General features: G+C 41.1%; 1 protein-coding gene across 8 annotated transcripts in view; it reads right to left on the bottom strand.

Moving 5' to 3' along the window:
• The window catches only part of BLTP1 (bridge-like lipid transfer protein family member 1), a 1044923-nt gene that overhangs the window by 874871 nt on the left and 142888 nt on the right, over positions 1–27164 (bottom strand). For all 8 annotated transcript variants that reach the window (XM_053703615.1, XM_053703613.1, XM_053703617.1 and 5 more), the window contains one exon: positions 4161–4277. In XM_053703615.1, the coding sequence (XP_053559590.1) occupies positions 4161–4277 (117 nt within the window). The remainder of the gene's footprint in view (positions 1–4160; positions 4278–27164) is intronic.

Here is a 27164-nt window from a genome sequence, read left to right as displayed (position 1 = left end):
ATAACCAGCTTGTGCGCCTACCACATTGTCTGAAATCTGCTACACTATTGTGAGCTCTTTTATTTTGGAGGTGAAAGCAACAAGGTTGACTCAGAGGACGTGGGCAGCTTGCTTCCCTGGAGGTGACACAGCGCCGCCATTTTCAACACTTTCTGCTTCTATACAAAGTTTGGGAGAACCGGGGCTGGCAGCGAGCACCTGAAGGGAAGTGCTAACATTGCTTCATACTTTATCCTTTCTAATACAGTCATAATACCCATCATGAAAAAGCCTTCCCTCAACACAGCCTCTATCATCCAATGATTCTACTCCCTCTTGACTCTAGACAACTTGCATAGCTGGTTTACCATTATCTTTCTATCTTGTAACTGCCTGCTTGCCTTTCTAGGCGTTTGCCATCACAATATTTAACAGAAAATATCTTCATTAAAGTGATTGTAAAATATAAGGAATTAGTGCCCGGTATCTAAAACTAATCTTAAAAACAGGGGCACTTTAACTTCTTAAACTTTACAACGCTTTTTTTTTTTTTTAAATAATTACCTTTGCGTTATAGAAAACAGACAGCCGATCCTCCGCCCCGTCTCCTACTGTAGTTAGCATATAAATTATGAATCAGGCTTCCTTCAGACGTTGCACTCCCCATGAGCTGAACGCCAAGGGGGCATGCAACGATTAGAGGAAGCCAGATTTGTCATCGGTCTGTTCAATAGAGTAGGAGATGCGGGCGAAAGATCAGCAGTATGTTTACCGTAACAAAATGGTAAGTATTTTTTTTAAAAAGTGTCATTAAAGTTTAATGAATTAAAGTGCCCCTGTTTTTAAGATTTTCAGATACCAGGCACTAATTCCTTAAAACTTAACAATCAATTTAAAGAAGTAAACAACTTTCTTGCTGCTAAAACCAATGAACAGTTGTCAATACTACTCTTCAGCTTCTGCTTTCAATACTGCCAATCATGCTAGCCTTCTCTGTTGTCATAAATACAGCATCCACAACTATGTCCTATCATGGATATAATCTTCCCTTATTCTAATCGCTCATCACCATCTGTTTTTCTGGTACCACCTCTCCCACTGTGTGTTTGGGTGCCCCAAGACTCTGTCCTCAGGCTACTCAATCTACAATGCCAACCATATGCTAAAGACACCCAAATCTATATATAAATCCACTATCAACCAACCCTGCCTCCCTTATTAACTGTATCACAGTCTCACTATCATCACTTCCTGGATTGCCTCTCCTCACCTCAAAAACAATCTGAACTCTTACTAATTCCACCATATATTAACACACCAAGTCAGAAATGCATCCTATGTGTTGCTGCCTTGTAGTAATTGTTGACCCTGCCAGCTCCTTTACCACCCACACCTAGTCTCTTGTCACCTTTTAAGAACATTGCCAGTATTTGCCTATTTCTCACAGAAGACACAACAAAAAGCATGATTGACTCTTAACGTAGTGTTTTGATTACTGCAATGCAATAACTGGTCTAATTGTCATATTATCTCCACTCCAAGTCACCCTATATGTCTATACTTGGCTTATCCACTTTACTCACAGCCACTAAACTACTAATCTCTGCCAATCCCTTCAATGTCTTTTTTATTAACCTCCAGGATTAAATTCAAAGTTCTAAATCCTTACCTGCAAAGCACTACACACAGCACCCTGCTATTTATCTATATACTTACTAGCTGTAAGCTGTTTCAATTGGTCTACTTCTGACCTATACCTCTTACTCTCCATTATCACCAACACTCATTTCTGTTTTTCAAATCTCTCATGCTCTATCTTTCCCAGCCTTATAGACTATACCCCTATTTTCAAATCATTAATTCCACTCCATCCGCATACTACTTAAGAGCTAGACAATGCAAGCTCTCAATCCAACTGGGATCTTAGCTGACAGCTTGTGAGTGCTGGACTTTCTCTGTGTGTTGTATTAATTTGTTTTGTAGTTTCCCCTATGGTTCTTGCACCCAGACCTGTCTGGGGTTAACTGCCTGTGACTCTGGGGATAGCACAGCTTCCTGTGAGTGCCAGTGAGCACCCAGGGCTGAGCATGTTGCAGGGTCATGGGATGTATACCCAGTCCAGTCTGAGCGTGCAGTCCCCTTCCGTGTTTTGTATATGTTTAGGGTGATTACATAAGCCTGTGCACCCTTCACTTGTTCCCAGTTTGTTGGATTGAGAGCTTGAATACAAAGAAAACCTCATAAAAACAGAGAGAAAATACACCATAGCGCTATAAAAAAAAAATACAGCTTAAAGGACATTATATAACAGAAAATATGAGATATTTGTATAGAAATAGAAATAGCAACAATTTAATCTGAAACTAATGTATCACATAAAAACAAAAACTGGTAAAGTGCAATATCCAGTAAACACAGTTAAAAAATAAAACATAAAAACATACACAAGTTAAAAAGCATACAAGTTAAAAGTCCATGTCAGAATAGGGGATTGGAATCCAGCAGGTGTTACCTAAACAGGTATTTCGACAAGATGCTGGAATAAAGGAAAAAATCCCAAATCACAAAATACGCAAGAACCAAATTTAAGGTGTATATTTCTTACTTACAACGGGAATGGGTTCTTGTCTTTATTTAGAACGATAGCCCCGTGAGCAAAAGATTTTTCCAAAGCGTCCGTTGTGCTATCTCATTCAGAGTCGCTCCTTGGCGTTTTTTTCTGATGATTTGAACAGTTAGCGATTCCTATCTCTGCTGCACCTCTAGGACTACGGATGCTCGGATGGGACAACAGCAGCAGGAATAGAGCAAGGTGTTTCAGCTGTAACTGGCCTTTTTCAAGCTGAAAAAGCTTGAGCATGAAAAATGCCAGTTACGGCTGAAACACGTTGCTCTATTTCTGCTGTTATTGTCCCATCCGAGTATGTGTTTTGGGATTGTATTCAATTGCATTTGTAGAGGTTTTAGGGATCCTCTGTCTTCACCATTAGCTTTGTGACATTTCGCTCTGCGCAGATATCTTACTCCAAACTTCTCTATGTATTGAGAGCTTGAATTGTGTGGCTGTTTTAGGGTCCCAGGATTTGGAAGGGACCTTGACGTGGTACCTGAGCGTGTCCCATTTGGCCAAATGCGGTAACAAACTTGTCCATTTTTGCTTTTCATCTTAACTAAGAGCTTGTAAGTGAGTGCTGGACATTCTCTGTGTGTTGTATTAATTTGTTTTGTAATTTTCCCCTATGGTTCTTGCACCCAGACCTGTCTGGGGTTAACTGCCTGTGATTCTGGGGACAGCACAGCTTCATGTGAGTGCCAGTGAGCACCCAGGGCTGAGCATGTTGCAGGGTGATGGGATGTGTACCCAGTCCAGTCTGAGAGTGCAGTCCCCTTCCATGTTCTTTATATGTTTAGGGTGATTACATAAGCCTGTGCACCCTTCACTTGTTCACAGTTTGTTGGATTGAGAGTTTGCATTATGTGGCTGTTTTAGGGTCCCAGGTTTTGGAAGGGACCTTGACGTGGTACCTGGGCTTGCCCCATTTGGCCAAATGTGGTAACTAACCCTTCCATTTTTGCTTTTAATCTTAGCTGAGAGCTTGTAAGTGAGTGCTGGACTTTCAATGTGTGTTTATATATATATATATATATATATATATATACATATATATACACACACACACACACACACACATATACATACACATACGTACATACACACACATTAAATTTAGACTAAGCAGAACCTATTAACTTCCTATAAACACAATAATTACTTCATACAACACTGTAAGCATGATAAAAAGTAGGAACCAGTCAGCCATTTAGAACAGTTTCAAATTTACCGTATGTAATACAGAAGTGTGCATAACATGAAAGAAAAGAAAAAATCATTCACATTCCCACTGAAGATATAAAGCATAATGGAAAAGCAAGAAGCTGAATAATATATAGGAAAATGCATAATGCTGTAAGTAAAAACAGCACCTTTCCCCACCACATTTCAAAATAAATTGCAATAACAGAACTAAGTGACCCCAAGGCATATTTACGGCCATATCTATGGAAAAACAGCTCAGATAAAGCTCTCTCACACATGCACACACACACAGCCCTAACAAGGTTTAGAACTGAGCATGATAGGAAAATCTGAAACAGAATTGTGGTCCTGAAGGAACACTCACCAATATGTATATATCCATGTTTGTACAAACGGTTAAGCACCAGGGTTAAAATGAGTCCAACATTGCGGGAATTATAATAAGTTAGATAAATAATCCATCCACAGGATAAAATGGTAGCTGGAAAGACAAATATTTTATATGTTTGAAAGGGTTTAACATTTTACATTAAAAACAAAATATAAAAACTAGATTTTACAGCCATTCTTGGGTTGAGAATAGTTTGAAAGGATTGCAAATTGTGCCCAAATAGAGCACATGCTAAAATTCATTAATTCATTTATTGATAAGCATAAAATCATTTTGACAAGACTAAACAAACACTCTCCATATAGTTTAGAAACACATTAAATAACATACTATAATTCAAGTTAAAAGATATTTGACAGAACCATGAATGTACACAATGGAAAATACACAAACATTCTGGAAGTTACTGTTGTTATCTATTTATTATACTGCATTATAGCTTCTTTAAGGATTAGAAAAGTGGAAAACTGATTATAAAAATGCATAGATTAATAGTGATTAGTATTTTAAAACAATCCTACTTTAAAAATGAAGGGATTAAGGTATTTAATCCTATACTTTAAATTCCCTGCTGACGTAGTTACAGACAGCCCACAGAAATGGACTGTCTGACACACTCTACCACAGTCCTATCATGTCCCTCTTATTAGCATATTTAAATTCATGTTTGGAACTCCACCAACGCATGCCCATTTAATTTTTCCTGTTCACGCATGTGCATCGTATTACGTGAATCGCATTGCCAGAAGTCTACAGTTGAGACTGGTATGGACTATGGCTAAACCCTAGGACAAAGCAGCACAATCTTGCACTACGTAGAAAAGATTCTTCAAGCAAGATTTTAATATTTAACACCTAACTTTACCACTTGCTTGCTCTAACGTAGGCAAAGAGAATGACTGGGGTTGGAGGGAAGGGAGGTGATATTTAAAGGGACAGTAAAGTCCAAAAAAAACTTTCATTTTTCAAATAGTACATGTAATTTTAAACAACTTTCCAATTTACTTTTATCAACAATTTTGCTTTGTTCTCTTTGTATTCTAGTTGAAAGCAAACCTAGGAAGGCTCATATGATAATTTCTAAGCCCTTGAAGGCCGCCTCTATTTTATTTACTTTTCACAGCAGGGGAGAGTAAGCTCATGTAGATAGCATATAGATAGCATTGTGATCACGCCCTTGTCTAGTGGCAGACCCTGCACTAATTGGCTAAAATGCAAGTCAATAGATAATAACTAAAAGTCATGTGATTAGGGGTGGTCAGAAGATGCTTAGATACAAGTTAGTCACAGAAGTAAAAAGTGTATTAATATAACAGTGTTGGTTTTGCAAAACTGGGGAATGGGTAATAAAGGGATTATCTATCTTTTTAAACAACAAAAATTCTGGTGTTAACTGTTCCTTTAACAGCTTTGCTGTGGTGCTCTTTGCTGCCTCCTGCTGGGCAGGAGTGATATTCCCAATAGTAATAAGATGATCCGTGGACTTGTGTCATTAGAAAGAAATGAATTTATCAGGTAAGCATACATTTTTACTTTCATAAAATGGTGAGAGTCCATGAGCCATCACATGTGGGATCCTATACCCAAGCTATGAAGTCCATGAGTCCACCATGAAAAAGGGAGGTGAAAACAGTTAAGGCAGGTACTAAACAGGCACTGCAACATGAAGAACTTTTCCTACCAAAAGCAGCCTCAGAAGACTCATGTAAAATGGTAGAATTTGTTAAAGGTCTATAAAGATGCCTTGCAAATCTGTTCAAAGGAAGTTTATGAGCAATCATTCATTCAGGGGCAGACTTCCCTGCTACCAGACACGCTACACGAATCAAAGCTTTAAGTCAAGCTTCCAAGGTAATTGCAGTAGTGTTCTTTCTCTTGCTGGAACCTGAGAAAAAAAACTAACGAAAATTTCTGAATTCATTAGTGGCTTGAAGATAAAAATTCCACTACTGCAATATTTGAAGCTGCAAAGAACATAAGTGGAACCTGGCAAAATGTGCAGCATCTGAAGTCGCAACCATGAGACCAACTTCTTCCATGCATTGAAGCAGTGTAGAAAGAAGAGATTTTTGTAGAAAAGCACAGGGCTTCTGCAATTTTGTGTCTGCAAGCATCTGTGAGAGATAGTCAAATTGTTTGCATCTATGACAAAGCCCAGAAAGGCAACTCTGGTTTGTGCTAGTAGACAGCTTTTCAGGAATAAAGGAACTAAAGAATATTCCTGTGCCATCTGAAAAGTAGCATCTTGTAGCTTAAAGTTGTCAAGGTATGGAGCTACTGCCATTCCCTGAGCTCTCATTATGGACAAAAAAGATTTGAGAACCTTTGAATAGATTCTTGGTGCTTATGCCAGACCTAATGGGAGTGGCAAACGTTGGTAATACCAGTTTATAGACCCAAATCTGAGGAATTTTGTGTGATCTCTGTGAATAGGGATACACAAAAAGGCATCTTTTTTTAAGTCTATGGAAGAAATACATTGCCCTCCTGCTCTGAATGTAATATAGTGTGAAAAGTCTCCATTTTGAAAGTAAAGTCCCCGTTTAGACTAAGTCACAGCTGTCTTTGAAACAATGAAAATGTGTGAATAGAACCCCTGGTTCTGTTTCTCCAAGGTAAACAGAGTAATTACTTCCATGGAGTCTAGGTCTGCTACACATGGCAAGAAAGTCTTGGCCTTTAAATGATCTTTTGGAATATGAAACAGGAGGAATCTTCCTCAAAGAGCGTGAGACCAAAAGCATATGTGGTACCCCTGTGAAATTATATTTAGTACCCAAGGATCTTGAACAGATTTTTTCCAAGCCTTCTGAAAAAGGTTTAGTCTGCCCTCCACTAGAACTGAGTCTGGGTTGGGGCTGCAACTTCATGCTGATTTAGAGGATGGGACAGTTTTGTTTTTTAAAAAAACATTTATGCATACCAGATAAATTTCTTTCCTTCCTGGCAGGGAGAGTCCACAACTTCACCCTAGCCAAAGGCTTTAATATCCTTCCCACTTCTCCTATCCTCCAGTCATGCTGCCGAGGGAACAAGGAAAAATAGGAGAAACATCAGTGTATAAAGGTGCCAAAAGAAATAATATAAAAAGGAAGTCGCCCAACAAAAATTAAAATTAGGGGAGGGGTCGGGAACTCTCCCTGACGGGAAGGAAAGGAATTTATCTGCTAAGCATAAATTATGTTTTCCTTCATTAAGGCAGGGAAAGTCCACAACTTCATTCCTTACTGTTGGGAAAACTATACCCAAGTTCCAGAGGACACTGAAGGAATAACGGGACGGAACAAAGAGAGACAGACCCTATTCTGAGGGCACCACAGCCTGCAAAACGTTTCTCCCGAAAGCTGTTTCAGCCGAAGCAAACACATCAAACTTGTAAAATTTTGAAAAAGTGTGTAAGGAGGACCAGGTAGCCGCCTTACAAATCTTATCCATAGAGGCTCCGTTCTTAAAACCCCAGGAGGAAGCCACTGCTCTAGTGGAATGAGCCGTTATCCTCTCAGGAGGCTGTCTCCCCGCTGTCTCATAAGCTAAGCGGATGACACTCCTCAACCAGAAAGATAGGGAAGTTGTAGTAGCCTTCTGCCCCTTACGCTTCCCTGTATAGATGACAAACAAAAAGGAAGATTGTCTGAATTCCTTAGTAGCCTGAAGATAGAACTTCAAGGCATGAACCACATCTAGATTGTGAAGCAAACGTTCCTTCACTGAAGAAGGATTGGGACACAAGGAAGGAACAATAATTTCTTGATTCATGTTACGATCCAACATCACCTTAGGGAGGAACCCTAATTTGGTACATAAAACAGCCTTATCACCATGGAAAACCAGATAAGGGGGGTCACATTGCAAAGCAGAAATTTCGAAAAACTCTGCACGCAGAGGAAATAGCCAACAAAAAAAGAACCTTCCAAGATAACAATTTAATGTCAACAGTATGCATAGGCTCAAACAGAGCCTGTTGCAAAACACTAAGAACAAGATTGAGGCTCCAAGTCGGCGCCCCAGATCTAAACACAGGTCTGATCCTAGTCAGAGCCTTAACAAAGGACTGCACATCCGGAAGCTCAGCCAATCTCTTGTGCAGTAACACCGACAGGGCCGATATCTGTCCCTTCTAGCAACCTTAACCTAATGCCAGGAAAAGCCAAGCTTTTCACACCAGTACAAGTAAGTCCTCCACACTTTATGGTAGATACGAGTAACTGATTTACCAGCTTGAACCAGAGTGTCCATAACACTTTCAGAAAACCCTTTCTTGGTTAAGACTAAGCATTCAATCTCCACGCAGTCAGCCTCAGAGAATCTAAATTTTTTTATTTATTTTTTTAAATATTTTTTTTTATTGAGTTTCTTATGCGTTAATAGAGACAATAAGAAAACAAGAGATTGACAAGTCAGAGCTATACAGTAGTCGTACAATAAAACAATGTCTTGTTTCAATGATAGCTGTGTGGTAGTCATACATTGCAGATCATGTATATAAGTTGCAACATATTAAATAGAAATAAACAAGTCAATATCATCCATCAACTAACACATACACAAATGAAACTTCATTTTTCTTGATAACTATAGGAATGATATAGCTATAACATATGCACTTTTTGGGCTAGAGCATGGTGGTTGATAGCTATGTGGAGGTCACATCAGGACCATTATGATAGAGTGCGGGTAGATCAGCAGACAAGAGCTGCTTTAGATTGGGGAAAAAGGGGGAGGGGGAGGCATGTCCGGGAGATTTAATAATATAGATGGGATATTTATATGTCTTGAGACGAAAAAAAAATGTATAAGGATCTGATAGGCTACATAAGGGAAAAGTGAGCATGAGCCTAAAATTTATAGTTGGTGTAATGGGAGTATTATAAGTAGCGCTATGGACATATAGATTAATATATATGGGGAGAGTATTGTTGTATCCTTTATCATGTACCTTAGTAAGATGCCAAACAAATATCCGCTCTTATAGGTCTATGTAGTATACATAAATGCATTATGACTGTCTGAAACCACTATCCAACAGAATGAGAGTCAGCTTCTAAAAAGTATGGCATGACCATTGGCCTTACCATGTGGATATTGCTATTACATAAGGTCTGAAATTGTTCCCCTCATTGCTAAAGGAGACATTCTTGGACCTATCTAAACTAAATAGGTTGGAGCGGGGGGAGTTAAATTATATCTTGGCCATTTGTGGCCCTTAACATATAGGGAAGGGCGTGAGATGGTGGCAAATGTACCACATGTAATAATAAGAGAAAATAAATGTAAAAAGGGACAGACAGTAGGGTCGGTTTCTGCACAATAATAAACATACGAGGTAACAAAACATAGTAAAACGTAGAACATCTTCAGGAACACATAAAAAGTGAACATATAAATATATTCTGACCATGGCATTGTCACTTGTTGTGTCTAAATAGTGATGTAATACCTCAAACTCCTACTCATCCCTATAAAACTATAAGCTGGTTAACGTTCATAGAAATCACAGACCTTGAAGCGTATAACAGTAATGCTTATTGTGACTTAATATAATACGCCTACAGACTAGCTACAGTTATGTATTTGGGTGAAAAGGAGCAGACTACTATCCCATCTCTGTTCAATGTATTCTTAGGGTTAGTGCTGATCTTTGTTTCTTGGGGGGAATATTCTTGTGCGTGGGCCTATAGAGGTTTAAAGTTGCATATAATATTATCATAAATCCTGCTTAACTTAACAAAGTGATGGTACATATTTAACCCTAGAGTAAGACCAAATTAATCTTCCAAGAATATGGTAATACATTTTTGAGCAGGTTGAGATCATATTAGTGAAGGCGGCGTGTGTGTTCTATGTTTAGAGTTAGCGTTCAAAACATGCAAGCCTAGAAAGTTATTAAGTCTGGAAGGCATTGTCAAGCAATCCTCAAGCATGGATTAATTAGGACTAGGAGGTTAATGCCTAAGGTGGAGTATACTTCAAAACATATCTAGAGAATCTCTACTAGTGTGAGACCATAGTTTTTGAGCAGTGTAAGAGCAGGTATAATAAGCCATGATATGAGGTCTGTGGGCTATTACACGGAGTTACTGTATATAACCTCATTATGATCAATTCTATTGGCACATAAAGGGATAAAATGTCTGGGGTAAAGTGTAAGCTCAGGGGGAAGGTACAAAGAAGACTTCAGCATAAACCTTATACCCATGCAACAGACTAGTGGGCACCTGGGCATTTGGGATTAAATATATGCAAATATTACCATAATAATATAGTATGTACCTCCTACTCAATTTAAACATATAGTACAATGTAACATGTAAAACAGACAATAAGTACACAGTACATTAAACAGTATAAACCTTATCAAATACTAAGCTATTATGTGGGTGATCCCACTAGTAAAGACAACATAAAGAAAAACTTTGACAAAAAAAGTTTGTGGCTTAGGGGAGATCTAAAAAAAAAATTCTAATTTTAAGGATGTGGAATAAAGTATAGCAGACACTAACACAGTCTACCAGATGATATTGTCAAAGATGGGAAAAGTAGTAGGAGAGCCAAATGTCAATATGAAATCAATATGAAACCCCACATGGAATAAACACAATGTGAAACAAAACAATAATGGGGTAATATTGTAGATGGATGTATGCAATGGGGTATGACCTGGTTAATCTAGTAGCATGACTCTGTACAAAGTTCTATTATCAGGCAGAATACCTGTCATATGTCCCGGGATCAATGTTTAGTCCTTTGAAGAAAAAAATCTGACTTGGTGCTAATTGGAGCCCACATTTGTCCGATGTATGAACAGGCTCAGAGATTGCTGCGGTATGGGCTTTTTCCCTAGCCTACACCTGCACGGGACCAGATTTGTGTGCTGCAGGAGAGATTCCACTCGCAGCTGATGGAGTTACCTTTAGTGGGGGGAATAACTTGCAAGATCCCAGCAGTCAGGTCGCTTCCTGAATTGGGTTGTAGGATTGCGATCAGCTCCGCCATCTTATATCTTGTGATTACAGGTAGTTCAGGGTCTTGGCTACGGGAGTCGGCCGTACCTCCCCAGCTAAGTATCTTCGGTGAGGAGCTGGTTTTCAGGTAGACCTTCAGGTATGGAGTTGGTGTGGATATTTGTCTGCATAGCGGATATTCCACGTCTGAGAGCTGCCCTCCATTCGTCACAGAGATGGCGATCATCTTCCTGGTTATAGAGGGAGTCGACAGACCTGCAGCAGAGTTTCTCTCTGCACGGGTATCTGCGCATGTTAGGGCAATATAGTCTGATTTTCCTCTAAGCTCTTTCGCTGGAGATACTGGGGTCTGAAAAATAGCACAATAGTCCTCAGTCGGTTTAGGGAGATCCTTCTCAGAACGCATTGGCTGTTCGCCTCCATCTTCAGTGTGGGCAGATTTGAGAATGTTTAAGAGGTCATGGAACCTACTATCCATCTTCTGCTCAAATTCTGCTAAAAGAGCACACAGAGTAGCTTGAAATTCCTCCATCATATTAGTCAGTGTTAGCTATTGAAGGAGCCTGTTTCAACTGGCGAACTGGTGGGGGTGTTGGGATAGATGTAATAAAGCCGGCACTCCACCTGACCATGTGTAGAAATGTTTCAAGACGTGGAATCTAAACTGTAGGAGCCTGTATTCTTAGCGATGGCAAAGATATTTAGTTAATCTTACAAAGTACATCAGGAGCCTCTATTTTTGCGACCAGACATGGACGCTGCCTGGACACGCCGAGAATCTAAATTTTAATGAACGAAGGGACCCTGAATCAGCAGATTTCTGCGACAAGGACTGAGGAGATGAGGACATCCCCACCTGATCCGAAAACCTCTATCGTGGCCAAAATGGAGCAATCAGAATCACTGATGCTCGCTCCTGCTTGATGCGAGCCACCACACAAGGGAGAAATGGTAATGGAGGAAATAGATATATAAACCTGAACCTCCATGGTACTTACAGGGCATCAGTTCCGCCTGAGGATCCCTCAACCTGTACCTGGGTAGCTTGGTATTGAGGTGGGATGCCATGAGATTTATCTCCGGCGTCCCCCACTCACTGCATATATCTGCAAACACCTCGGGTGGAGAGACCATTGCCCTGGGTGAAAGGATTGCCTACTGAGGAAGTCTGCTTCCCAGTTGTCCACACCCGGAATGTGGATCGCTGACAGCGTACATGAGTCTCCGCCCACTCCAGTATCTGAAATACTTCTCTCATCACCAAGGGACATCTCATTCCACCCTGATGGTTGATGTAGGCAACCAAGGTTATATTGTCTAATTGGAATCTGATAAACTGGGACGAATCCAGAAGGGGCCAAGCCTTAAAGATTGCCCAGAGTTCCAATATATTGATCAGAAGGGAGGACTCCTTCTGAGTCCACAGCCTTTGTGCCTTATTGGCACCCCAATCGGAAAGGCTTGCATCCGTACTCACAATCTCCCAGGACGGTCTCAAGATGCATGTGCCTTGGGACAGGTGATCTGGACCGAGCCACCAAGATAGCGAGTCTCGACAGGTTGTCCAGCACAATCTGTTGAGACAGATCTGAATGGTAACCGTTCCATTATCTCAGCATGCATAGTTATAAGGGTCTAAGATGGAATCTGGCAAAGGGAATGATGTCCATACAGGACACCATGAGTCCAATAACCTACATACACTGGGCCACTGAGGGTCTCAAGGAGTTCTGGAGGGCAAGACATGCAGTAGCTAGCTGATCTCCGATCTGTGAGAAATATTCTCATGGATATGGAGTCTATTATAGTCCCCAGGAAATTCACCCTTGTACTTGGAGTAGGAGAACTCTTTTCCAAGTTTATCTTTCATCCATGTGATCGAAGAAGACTGAGAAGGGACTCAGAGTGTTCTTCCGCTAGACGAAAAGATGGTGCTTGTACCAAAATATCATCCAGGTAAGGCGCTACTGCAATACCTAGTGTTCTGGCAATGGCTAGAAGAGCCCCCAGAACCTTTGAAAATACGGAAGTGCTGGTCCAGAAATGCAAACCCCAGGAACTGAAAATGTTCCCTGTGTATCGAAACGTGAAGGGCTATGGTGGTCATAAACTGTCCTTCCTGAACCAGAGCAAGGATTGCCCGTATTGTCTCCATCTTGAAAGAGGGAATGCTCAGAAACTTGTTTAGGCACTAAGCCTAGAATTGGACGAAAAAGTTCCCTCCTTTTTTGGAACCACAAAAAAGTTTGAATAAAACCCCAAACCTATTTCTGCTGTAGGTATCGGGACAATTACTCCTAGACAGGAGAGATCCCGTACACAACCCAAAAAGGCAGTCCTCATTTCTGGTCTTGTAGACAGCCTGGAGAGTAGGAATCTGCCCCATGGATGATGAGATTTGAATCCTATCCGGTATCTCTGAGATACAACCTCCAGGACCCAAGGATCCTGTACATCCTGGAACCAAGCGTCTGAAGAAAAGAGACAGTCTGATCCTACTCGATCCGATCCCGGATCAGGGACCACCCCTTCAAGACGATTTGTTCTCGGCAGGCTTCTTAGTCTGTTTGGACTTATTTCAGGTCTGAGCCGGCTTCCAAGTACTCTTGGGCTGCTTGGACTTCGATGAGGATTGCTGTCGTCATGATTTGTCAGAACGAAAGGAACAAAAATTAGACAATTGCCGTCCCTTAGGACTATTCTTCTTATCCTGCTTTAGGAAGGCACCTTTCCCTCTTGTAACTGTAGAAATACTGGAATCCAGCCCTGGACCGAATAAAATCTTCCCCTTGAAAGGAAGAGAAAGGATTCTGGAATTTTAGAATTCATATTAGCAGACCAAGACTTCAACCAGAGAGCCCGGTGGGCTAGAACCGCAAAGCCAGAAGCCTTTGCAATTAGGCAAATAATCTGCATATTAGTGTCGGATGGAGTTAGCAATTCTCAGAGCTTTAATTCTCTCCTGAATATCCTCAAGGGGAGTCTCCACCACAATGAGCTCCGACAGAGTGTCACACCAGTAGGTAGCTGCTTCAGCAACTGCGGCTACAGCTGAAGTCGGTTGAAATTAAAACCCTGTACTGTATGTTGAAACATCTTCCTCAGAAAAGTTTCAATTTTCTTGTCCATAGGCTCTTTAAAAGAAGAACTATCCTCCAGAGGGATAGTAGTACGCTTAGCCTGCGTAGAAAAAGCGTGATCGACATTAGGGATGGAGCCCCACAAATCTAATTGAGAGCCAGGGACAATGAATAATTTTTACAAATTAGACAAGGGAAAAAAAAAGTTCCTATTCTTTCCCATTCGTTATTAATAATGTTTGCCATCTTAACTGGCACAGGAAAAGTCAGAGGGACCTTTCTGTCTTCATAAACCCTGTCTAATTTAGGTAGCTTAGGTTCCTCGGAGAGTTTAGCCTCTGGAACCTCTAGCGTAGACAGAACCTCCTTTAATAAAAAAACGCAGATGCTCAATTTTAAATCTAAAAGGAGGGTTCCTCCGCTGAAGGAGATTTAAAAACTGAAGTTTCCGACTCAAAGTTCACGCTCTGAAGCTAGAGGTCAACTCATCTTCGGATAGCTAGGATATAGTAGCTAAATCTGACAAATATTTAGTTGACTCTAGGTCAGGAGAACTATGTTTAACCTTTCTCTTGCACTTGCTAGAGGGAGGTAAGGCACGCAGGGCCGCAGACACCGCCGATTGTAACTGTGTGGTAAAATACACAGAAAAAAGCCCCCCAGATGAAGGATTAGTTGAGCCGTGGGGCACTGCATGTGGAGTGATTAACGTAAAAGGGGTAGTAATCTCTCGGGACACAGATTCCTGATAGGTAGACGGCTCAGAGGGGCTAATAACGTTATGAGTATTAGCAGGCTTGTCTCCCTTCTTAGACTTTAGAACAGGACTAATGGAACATAATTGAGCAGGTGGGCAAACCACGGCCTCCTCACAATATAAACAGGAATTATTAATCAGTACAGCAGGAGCGGAACATTCTAATGTAGTATCAGAGTTCTCCATAGCAAAGATATATCCACAGGACAGTCAAAAAAAGAACACTTTTATTAAAAAAACGGCACCTTTATAATCCCAATGGCTGCGGCACTCACCTCCTCCTAGCCCGTAGGAGTGATGTCCGCAGCAGGATCGTAGGAGTGATGTCCACAGCAGGATCGTAGGAAAATAAAAAGACCGCACCTGGTCACGTGGTGCGCAAAACAGGACTTCCCCTGCTATGAAAAAGGAGCTAAGATATGAGCTGCGCAACACTCAAAAACGAAAGTAAAACTTGTTTGTTCCAAGCCAAAAGCACACAGTCGATGAGCCCAACAAACTCTCACATTAAAGCAGTTATAAATAACCCCTAGCTGTTCAAATAATCTCCCTGAAGGAGATATTAACCCTTGATCCTATAGCGGCATAAAGGAGCCACATTGTGACCCTGTATTGCAAAAGTGAATATATAAAACGCTCTTACCCTCCAGGATCCATGCTGTGGAACAGGCATAGCCTTTCAAGTGTGACAGTCTTGCAGCAACGCTCTGACATGGACTTGAGTGTGTAACAGCAAGCAGTGAAACTTGCCAACACTGATTGCTCAGGAGCTGTTAGGCGACAGTCTGGATGGGTTCGCAGAAAACCTTTCCCTGCATCTCCAGATTCTAACTTTCATCAATATTCTGAGAGGTTGACATGATTACGGAAAACTCCAGTCCTTTCTTGAAGGAAACATACCCATTACAGGACTATCCAAATCTTCTGACACTTCTCTGCCACCTCCTATAGTGACGAAAGGCAAAGAATGACTGGGGGATAGGGGAAGAGGGAGGGATATTTAAGCCTTTGGTTGGGGTGTCTTTGCCTCCTCCTGGTGGCCAGGTGTTGTATTTCCCAACAGTAAGGAAGGAACTCGTGGACTCTCCCTGCCTTATGGAAGGAAAAAATATTTTTGCACTTAGACTTAAAGCAGGGGTGTCAAACTCATTTGAGTCACGGGTCATTTTCAGTATAAGTGCAAGTCACGCGGACCACACACTACCAACATATCTTGCTATTACTATGCTGTCGTTTGTGAATTGAATAGTGTCCTTTAATGTTATATACTTTGACAACACTAATTGATTAATTGCAAATAACGCCAGTTTGACACCCATGACTTAGAGACACCTGGATTCCTTGTGGACTTGGAGGTGTCTGACTTCGGAGACACTAAAATAGTAGGATCTTTGCGTCTTTGAATAATGAAAAAAGTAATATTGTCTAACAGACTTAGCCCTGTCCTTAGCTTTTCTATCTTGACAGGAAAACGCATTTACCTGAAACTATGGTGGCATTCAGTCCAGGTCCAAACATGATCTGTCCCTGAAATGGGAAGAAAAGAAGTCTGCTTTTAGATAAAATCAGTAGACCATGACTTGAGCCATAATGCTTTTTCTAGCCACAACAGTTAAAGCAGCACTCTTTGCATTAATGCAACAGCTGCATCACAGTCTGATCAACCTCAAGCAATCCAGAATTGAATCAAGGTGACCTTCTGGGAAATAAGGTCAGCGCTATTGTCACACCATACTGCAGTAGCTGCAGATACACAGGCTATACTAACAGCTGGACAGAAATTATAGCCTGCAAGTCAAAATGATCTCCTCCATCGGATCCTTAGAAGAGGTACTTTCCTCTACAGTCCGCCTAGCCAAAGTGAAAATAGCACCAATCATCTTTGGAATAGTCTCAGTGGTGCCTAAAATTGTATGTGAATTATGCAAGTACAAGCTACTACTTACCTAAGATTTGCTTCCCGGAGAAGAGCCCATCTTGTGTAGTATGCACTGAGACAGGATCTGAATCAGGAATACATAGACAAGGCCAATAGGGGGAAGCTTATGGATGAATTCCAGTGAAACCTGAAGAAGGCTAGTGGCAAACTCACATAAGGAGATTTGCTGCCGGCTGTACTCCTGTTCACCCCTCTTTCCTATTTACAGCACTCTGAGGAAGAAAATGGGTCTCACATTGGTCTGAAAACCCCTTTCAATCGGATGTGTAGATAAGCACTTCACCATCGCTCCCCTCCTGGAGGTGAAAAAATTACTAAGGAATCATCGGAAAGTAAGAGGGATTAAAGATATGTTGTTTTACCTCCTCCTGTAGGACTAGACTTTAATCCTACATGTGATGGCTCGTGGACTCTCACCATCTTAAGAAAGAAAATGTATTTACTGCTATGTAATCAATCTTTGATTAAATATTCAAGATAAATACCATACTACTACACTATTTGTATATTCAAAAAGCAGTAAGTCACAAATATTTGAGGAAAATGTCTTGGAAAAAAAATGAATGGAAACATTGTAGCCCACAAGTCATCCATCTAATAAAAGAAGGGAGTGAAAAAAAAAATTATGCTTACCTGATAAATTATTTTCTTTTCGAAATGATGGTCCACAGTCATAACATATGGGATATAGTTCCAGCTACAAGGAGGTGGTCAAGAACCCATATCAGAGCTTAAAACCCCTCCCATTTCTCTCTTAGTTTAAAGTGAAGGTAAAGTTTGCTCTATTCTAATCTATCAATGCATTCATTAATCATACTATAATCTAATCGCTAACTTTATTTTTTAAATTTCTTATTTATTTTTTTGATTATATATCCCCATTTTTCGTTAACGTTTAGAGGATAGCTCCTCCCCATCTCTATTTCTTGAAGTTATGTCCTCTGACGTATAGAGCGGTCCCACCCGCTCTATACGCATAATCTCACAAGTGCTTTCACGATATATAGTCTAAATGCACATGAGCGAGTTCACAACTGCGCATGCGATAGTTGAGGAATCCATTCTACATTGAGCTAACGGCAACGAGCGTGTAGTCAGAGAGGAAGTATTAGACTGTCGCGCATGCCCACTTAATAAAGTAGGTGGATGACGTGTGGTCACGGCCTCCTAAAGGCCAGATTTTCAACTGGCTAGTCCTAAAACGTGACCACGTTAAAAAAACAAAAAACATAATTTATGTAAGAACTTACCTGATAAATTCATTTCTTTCATATTGGCAAGAGTCCATGAGCTAGTGACATATGGGATATACAATCCTACCAGGAGGGGCAAAGTTTCCCAAACCTCAAAATGCCTATAAATACACCCCTCACCACACCCACAATTCATTTTAACGAATAGCCAAGTGGTGGGGTGATAAAGATAGGAGTAAAAAGCATCAACAAAGTAATTTGGAATAATTGTGCTTTATACAAAAAATCATAACCACCATAAAAAGGGTGGGCCTCATGAACTCTTGCCAATATGAAAGAAATGAATTTATCAGGTAAGTTCTTACAAAAATTATGTTTTCTTTCATGTAATTGGCGAAAGTCCATGAGCTAGTGACATATGGGATATCAAATACCCAAGATGTGGAACTCCACACAAGAGTCACTAGAGAGGGAGGGATAAAAAATAAACAACCACCAAATGCTGAAAAAATAATCCACAACCCAATATAAGTTATTCTTATGAAGAAAAGAAAAACTTAAAACAGCAGCAGAAGAATCAAAAACAGCTGCCTGAAGAACTTTTCTACCAAAAACTGCTTCAGAAGAAGCAAAAACATCAAAACGGTAGAATTTAGTAAATGTATGCAAAGAGGACCAAGTCGCTGCTTCGCAAATCTGATCAACTGAAGCTTCATTCTTAAAAGCCCACGAAGTGGAGACTGACCTAGTAGAATGAGCTGTAATTCTCTGAGGCAGGGCTTGACCCGACTCCAAATAAGCTTGATGAATCAAAAGCTTTAACCAAGAGGCCAAGGAAATAGCAGAAGCCTTCTGACCTTTCCTAGGACCAGAAAATATAACAAATAGATTAGATGTCTTCCTGAAATCTTTAGTAACTTCAATATAATATTTCAAAGCTCTTACCACATCCAAAGAATGTAAGGAATCTTTCCAAAGGATTCTTAGGATTAGGACACAAAGAAGGGACAACAATTTCTCTACCAATGTTGTTAGAATTCACAACCTTAGGTAAAAATTCAAATGAAGTCCGCAAAACCGCCTTATCCTGATGAAAAATCAGAAAAGGAGATTCACAAGAAAGAGCAGATAGCTCAGAAACTCTTCTAGCAGAAGAGATAGCCAAAAGGAGCAACACTTTCCAAGAAAGTAGTTTAAAATCCAAAGAATGCATAGGCTCAAAAGGAGGAGCCTGTAACGTCTTCAAAACCAAATTAAGACTCCAAGGAGGAGAAATTGATTTAATGACAGGCTTAATACGAACTAAAGCCTGTACAAAACAGTGAATATCAGGAAGATTAGCAATCTTTCTGTGAAATAAAACAGAAAGAGCAGAGATTTGTCCCTTCAAGGAACTTGCAGACAAACCCCTATCCAAACCATCCTGGAGAAACTGTAAAATTCTAGGAATTCTAAAAGAAAGCCAAGAAAATTTATGAGAAAAACACCATGAAATGTAAGTCTTCCAAACTCGATAACAAATCTTCCTAGAGACAGATTTAAGAGCTTGTAACATAGTATTAATTACCGAGTCAGAGAAACCTCTATGACTTAATACTAAGCTTTCAATTTCCATACCTTCAAATTTAATGATTTGAGATCCTGATGGAAAAATGGACCTTGAGACAGTAGGTCCGGCCTTAACGGAAGTGGCCAAGGTTGGCAACTGGACATCCGAACAAGATCCGCATACCAAAACCTGTGGGGCCATGCTGGAGCCACCAGCAACACAAATGATTGTTCCATGATGATCTTGGAGATCACTCTAGGAAGAAAAACTAGAGGCGGGAAGATATAAGCAGGTTAATAACATCAAGGAAGTGTCAGCGCATCCACTGCTTCCGCCTGAGAATCCCTGGACCTGGACAGGTATCTGGGAAGTTTCTTGTTTAGATGAGAAGCCATCAGATCTACTTCTGGAAGACCCCATATCTGAACAATCTGAGAAAACACATCTGGATGGACAGACCACTCCCCTGGATGTAAAGTCTGACGGCTGAGAAAATCCGCCTCCCAATTGTCTACACCTGGGATATGAACCGCAGAAATTAGACAAGAGCTGGATTCCGCCCAAACAAGTATCCGAGATACTTCTTTCATAGCTAGGGAACTGTGAGTCCCACCCTGATGATTGACATATGCCAACGTTGTGATATTGTCTGTCTGAAAACAAATTAACGTTTCTCTCTTCAACAGAGGCCAAAACTGAAGAGCTCTGAGAATTGCACAGAGTTCTAAAATATTGATTGGTAATCTCGCCTCTTGAGATTTCCAAACCCCTTGTGCTGTCAGAGATCCCCAGACAGCTCCCCAACCTGAAAGACTCGCATCTGTTGTGATCACAGTCCAGGTTGGCTGAACAAAAGAGGCCCCTTCAACTAAACGCTGGTGATTTAACCACCATGTCAGAGAGTGTCGAACATTGGGATTTAAGGATATTAATTGTAATATCTTTGTATAATCCTGGCACCATTGATTCAGCATGCAAAGCTGGAGAGGTCTCATGTGAAAACGAGCAAAAGGAATCGCCTCCGATGCTGCAGTCATGAGGCCCAAAACTTCCATGCACATAGCCAATGATGGGAATGATTGAGACTGAAGGTGCCGACATGCTGCAAACAATTTCAAACGTCTCTTGTCTGTTAGAGACAGAGTCATGGACACTGAATCTATCTGGAAACCTAAAAAGGTGACCCTTGTCTGAGGAATCTAAAAAACTTTTTGGTAAATTGATCCTCCAACCATGTTTTCGAAGAAACAACACAAGTTGATTTGTGTGAGATTCTGCAGAACGTAAAGACTGAGCTAGTACCAAGATATCGTCCAAATAAGGAAACACTGCAATACCCTGTTCTCTAATTACAGATAGTAGGGCACACAGAACCTTTGAAAAGATTCTTGGAGCTGTTGCTAGGCCAAATGGAAGAGCAACAAATTGGTAATGCTTGTCAAGAAAAGAGAATCTCAGGAACTGATAATGTTCTGGATGAATCTGAATATGAAGGTAAGCATCCTGCAAGTCTATTGTAGACATATAATGTCCTTGCTGAACAAAAGGAAGAATAGTCCTTATAGTCACCATCTTGAAAGTTGGTACTCTTACATAACGATTCAAAAATTTCAGATCCAGAACTGGTCTGAATGAATTTTCTTTCTTTGGGACAATGAATAGATTTGAATAAAACCTCAGTTCTTGTTCCTGAAAAGGAACCGGCATGATTACCCCTGAAACCTCCAGATCTGAAACACAGTTCTGGAAAGCCTGAGCTTTTACTGGATTCACTTGGATGCGCAAGAGAAAAAAATCTTCTCACAGGAGGTCTTACTCTGAATCTTATTCTGTACCCCTGAGAGACAATGCTCTGAATCCATTGATTTTGGACAGAATGTATCCAAACATCCTTGAAAAACCGTAATCTGCCCCCTACCAGCTGTGCTGGAATGAGGGCCGCACCTTCATGCGAACTTAGGGGCTGACTTTGGTTTCTTGAAATGCTTGGATTTATTCAAATTTGAGGAAGATTTCAATTGGAAACAGATTCCTTGGGGGAAGGATTAGGTTTTTGTTCCTTATTTTGACGAAAGGAATGAAAACGATTAGAAGCCTTAGATTTACCCTTAGGTTTTTTATCCTGAGGCAAAAAAACATAATTTATGCTTACCTGATAAATTTATTTCTCTTGTAGTGTATCCAGTCCACGGATCATCCATTACTTATGGGATATTAACTCCTCCCCAACAGGAAGTGCAAGAGGATTCACCCAGCAGAGCTGCTATATAGCTCCTCCCCTAACTGCCATTACCAGTCATTCGACCTGAAAACATGCAGAGAAAGGAAAACCATAGGGTACAGTGGTGACTGTAGTTTAATGGAAAAATTACCTGCCTTAAAGTGACAGGGCGGGCCGTGGACTGGATACACTACAAGAGAAATAAATTTATCAGGTAAGCATAAATTTTGTTTTCTCTTGTTAAGTGTATCCAGTCCACGGATCATCCATTATTTATGGGATACCAATACCAAAGTTAAAGTACACGGATGACGGGAGGGACAGGCAGGCTCTTTATACGGAAGGAACCACTGCCTGAAGAACCTTTCTCCCAAAAACAGCCTCCGAAGAAGCAAAAGTGTCAAATTTGTAAAATTTGGAAAAAGTATGAAGAGAAGACCAAGTTGCAGCCTTGCAAATCTGTTCAACAGAAGCCTCATTCTTAAAGGCCCAAGTGGAAGCCACAGCTCTAGAAGAATGTGCTGTAATTCTTTCAGGAGGCTGCTGTCCAGCAGTCTCATAGGCTAACCGTATTATGCTACGAAGCCAAAAGGAGAGAGAGGTAGCCGAAGCTTTTTGACCTCTCCTCTGACCAGAATAAACGACAAACAGGGAAGACGTTTGTCGAAAATCCTTAGTTGCCTGTAGATAAAATTTCAGGGCACGGACTACATCTAGATTGTGTAGCAGACGTTCCTTTTTCGAAGAAGGATTAGGACACAAAGATGTAACCACAATCTCTTGATTGATATTCCTGTTAGTGACCACCTTAGGTAGGAACCCAGGTTTAGTACGCAGAACTACCTTGTCTGAATGAAAAATCAGATAAGGAGAATCACAATGTAAGGCAGATAACTCAGAGACTCTTCGAGCCGAGGAAATCGCCATTAAAAACAGAACTTTCCAAGATAACAACTTGATATCAATGGAATGAAGGGGTTCAAACGGAACCCCCTGTAAAACATTAAGAACTAAGTTCAAACTCCATGGTGGAGCAACAGTTTTAAACACAGGCTTGATCCTAGCTAAAGCATGACAAAAAGCTTGAACGTCCGGAACTTCTGACAGACGTTTGTGTAAAAGAATGGACAGAGCTGAAATCTGTCCCTTTAAGGAACTAGCGGATAAACCCTTTTCTAAACCTTCTTGAAGAAAAGACAATATCCTCGGAATCCTAACCTTACTCCATGAGTAACTCTTGGATTCGCACCAATATAAGTATTTGCGCCATATCTTATGGTAAATCTTTCTGGTAACAGGCTTCCTAGCCTGTATTAAGGTATCAATAACTGACTCAGAAAAACCACGTTTTGATAAAATCAAGCGTTCAATTTCCAAGCAGTCAGCTTCAGAGAAATTAGATTTTGATGTTTGAAGGGACCCTGGATCAGAAGGTCCTGTTTCAGAGGTAGCGACCAAGGTGGACAGGATGACATGTCCACTAGATCTGCATACCAAGTCCTGCGTGGCCATGCAGGCGTTATTAGAATCACTGATGCTCTCTCCTGTTTGATTCTGGCAATCAATCGAGGAAGCATCGGGAAGGGTGGAAACACATAAGCCATCCCGAAGGTCCAAGGTGCTGTCAAAGCATCTATCAGAACCGCTCCCGGATCCCTGGATCTGGACCCGTAACGAGGAAGCTTGGCGTTCTGTCGAGACTCCATGAGATCTATCTCTGCTTTGCCCCAACGTCGAAGTATTTGGGCAAAGACCTCCGGATGAAGTTCCCACTCCCCCGGATGAAAAGTCTGACGACTTAAGAAATCCGCCTCCCAGTTCTCCACTCCCGGGATGTGGATTGCTGACAGGTGGCAAGAGTGAGGCTCTGCCCAGCGAATTATCTTTGATACTTCCATCATTGCTAGGGAGCTTCTTGTCCCTCCCTGATGGTTGATGTAAGCTACAGTCGTGATGTTGTCCGACTGAAACCTGATGAACCCCCGAGTTGTTAACTGGGGCCAAGCCAGAAGGGCATTGAGAACTGCTCTCAATTCCAGAATGTTTATTGGTAGGAGACTCTCCTCCTGATTCCATTGTCCCTGAGCCTTCAGAGAATTCCAGACAGCGCCCCAACCTAGTAGGCTGGCGTCTGTTGTTACAATTGTCCAGTCCGGCCTGCTGAATGGCATCCCCCTGGACAGATGTGGCCGAGAAAGCCACCATAGAAGAGAATTTCTTGTCTCTTGATCCAGATTCAGAGTAGGGGACAAGTCTGAGTAATCCCCATTCCACTGACTTAGCATGCACAATTGCAGCGGTCTGAGATGTAGACGTGCAAAGGGTACTATGTCCATTGCTGCTACCATTAAGCCGATCACCTCCATGCATTGAGCTACTGACGGGTGTTGAATGGAATGAAGGACACGGCATGCATTTTGAAGCTTTGTTAACCTGTCTTCTGTCAGGTAAATCTTCATTTCTACAGAATCTATAAGAGTCCCCAAGAAGGGAACTCTTGTGAGTGGAAAGAGAGAACTCTTCTTTTCGTTCACCTTCCATCCATGCGACCTTAGAAATGCCAGTACTAACTCTGTATGAGACTTGGCAGTTTGAAAGCTTGAAGCTTGTATCAGAATGTCGTCTAGGTACGGAGCTACCGCAATTCCTCGCGGTCTTAGTACCGCCAGAAGAGCACACAGAACCTTTGTGAAGATTCTCGGAGCCGTAGCCAATCCGAATGGAAGAGCTACAAACTGGTAATGCCTGTCTAGAAAGGCAAACCTTAGATACCGGTAATGATCTTTGTGAATCGGTATGTGAAGGTAAGCATCCTTTAAATCCACTGTGGTCATGTACTGACCCTTTTGGATCATGGGTAAAATTGTCCGAATAGTTTCCATTTTGAACGATGGAACTCTTAGGAATTTGTTTAGGATCTTTAAATCCAAGATTGGCCTGAAAGTTCCCTCTTTTTTGGGAACCACAAACAGATTTGAGTAAAACCCTTGTCCTTGTTCCGACCGCGGAACCGGATGGATCACTCCCATTAATAAAAGATCTTGTACGCAGCGTAGAAACGCCTCTTTCTTTATTTGGTTTGTTGACAACCTTGACAGATGAAATCTCCCTCTTGGGGGAGAGAATTTGAAGTCTAGAAGGTATCCCTGAGATATGATCTCTAACGCCCAGGGATCCTGGACATCTCTTGCCCAAGCCTGGGCGAAGAGAGAAAGTCTGCCCCCCACTAGATCCGTTCCCGGATCGGGGGCCCTCGATTCATGCTGTCTTAGGGGCAGCAGCAGGTTTCCTGGCCTGCTTGCCCTTGTTCCAGGACTGGTTAGGTCTCCAGCCTTGTCTGTAGCGAGCAACAGCTCCTTCCTGTTTTGGTGCATAGGAAGTTGATGCTGCTCCTGCTTTTAAATTACGAAAGGAACGAAAATTAGACTGTCTAGCCTTAGGTTTGGCTCTGTCTTTAGGCAGGGCATGGCCTTTACCTCCTGTAATGTCAGCGATAATTTCTTTCAACCCGGGCCCGAATAAGGTCTGCCCTTTGAAAGGTATATTAAGCAATTTAGATTTAGAAGTAACGTCAGCTGACCAGGATTTTAGCCACAGTGCTCTGCGTGCCTGAATGGCGAATCCGGAATTCTTAGCCGTAAGTTTAGTTAAATGTACTACGGCATCTGAAATAAATGAGTTAGCTAACTTAAGGGCTTTAAGCTTGTGTGTAATCTCATCTAATGGAGCTGATTCAAGTGTCTCTTCCAGAGACTCAAACCAAAATGCTGCTGCAGCCGTGACAGGCGCAATGCATGCAAGAGGTTGCAATATAAAACCTTGTTGAACAAACATTTTCTTAAGGTAACCCTCTAACTTTTTATCCATTGGATCTGAAAAGGCACAGCTATCCTCCACCGGGATAGTGGTACGCTTAGCTAAAGTAGAAACTGCTCCCTCCACCTTAGGGACCGTTTGCCATAAGTCCCGTGTGGTGGCGTCTATTGGAAACATCTTTCTAAATATCGGAGGGGGTGAGAACGGCACACCGGGTCTATCCCACTCCTTAGTAACAATTTCAGTAAGTCTCTTAGGTATAGGAAAAACGTCAGTACTCGCCGGTACCGCAAAATATTTATCCAACCTACACATTTTCTCTGGTATTGCAACTGTGTTACAATCATTCAGAGCCGCTAACACCTCCCCAAGTAATACACAGAGGTTTTCCAGCTTAAATTTAAAATTTGAAATATCAGAATCCAGTTTGTTTGGATCAGAACCGTCACCCGCAGAATGAAGCTCTCCGTCCTCATGTTCTGCAAATTGTGACGCAGTGTCTGACATGGCCCTAATATTATCAGCGCACTCTGTTCTCACCCCAGAGTGATCACGCTTACCTCTTAGTTCTGGTAATTTAGCCAAAACTTCAGTCATAACAGTAGCCATATCCTGTAATGTGATTTGTAATGGCCGCCCAGATGTACTCGGCGCTACAATATCACGCACCTCCCGAGCGGGAGATGCAGGTACTGACACGTGAGGCGAGTTAGTCGGCATAACTCTCCCCTCGTTGTTTGGTGAAATATGTTCAATTTGTACAGATTGACTTTTATTTAAAGTAGCATCAATACAGTTAGTACATAAATTTCTATTGGGCTCCACTTTGGCTTTAGCACATATAGCACAGATATCTTCCTCTGAATCAGACATGTTTAACACACTAGCAAATAAACTAGCAACTTGGAAATACTTTTCAAGTAATTTACTATAGTATGAAAACGTACTGTGCCTATAAGAAGCACAGAAAAAGTTATGACAGTTGAAAATTAATAAACTGAAAAGTTATAGCATCAAATCTTTGTAAGAAAACACAATTTTAGCAAAGGATTGCTCCCATTAGCAAAGGATAACTAACCCTGATAGCAGAAAAAAAAAAAAAAAAAATACAGAAATAAACGTTTTTTTTTTTTTTTTATCACAGTCAACTACAATCTCACAGCTCTGCTGTGAGTGATTACCTCCCTCAAAACAAGTTTTGAAGACCCCTGAGTTCTGTAGAGATGAACCGGATCATGCAGGGAAGACAATAAACTTCTGACTGAATTTTTTGATGCGTAGCAAAAGCACCAAAAAAGGTCCCTCCCCCTCACACATAACAGTGAGAGAGATCAGTAAACTGTCATAAATTAAATAAAATGACTGCCAAGTGGAAAAAAATAGTGCCCAAAACATTTTTTCACCCAGTACCTCAGAAAATTAAACGATTTTACATGCCAGCAAAAAACGTTTAACATTAA

This window comes from Bombina bombina, chromosome 2 (genome assembly GCF_027579735.1).
Source record: "Bombina bombina isolate aBomBom1 chromosome 2, aBomBom1.pri, whole genome shotgun sequence".
NCBI classification, from domain to species: Eukaryota; Metazoa; Chordata; class Amphibia; order Anura; family Bombinatoridae; genus Bombina; species Bombina bombina.
Note: the sequence above shows the minus strand (reverse complement) of the source record. Positions and strands in the feature narration are given on the sequence as shown.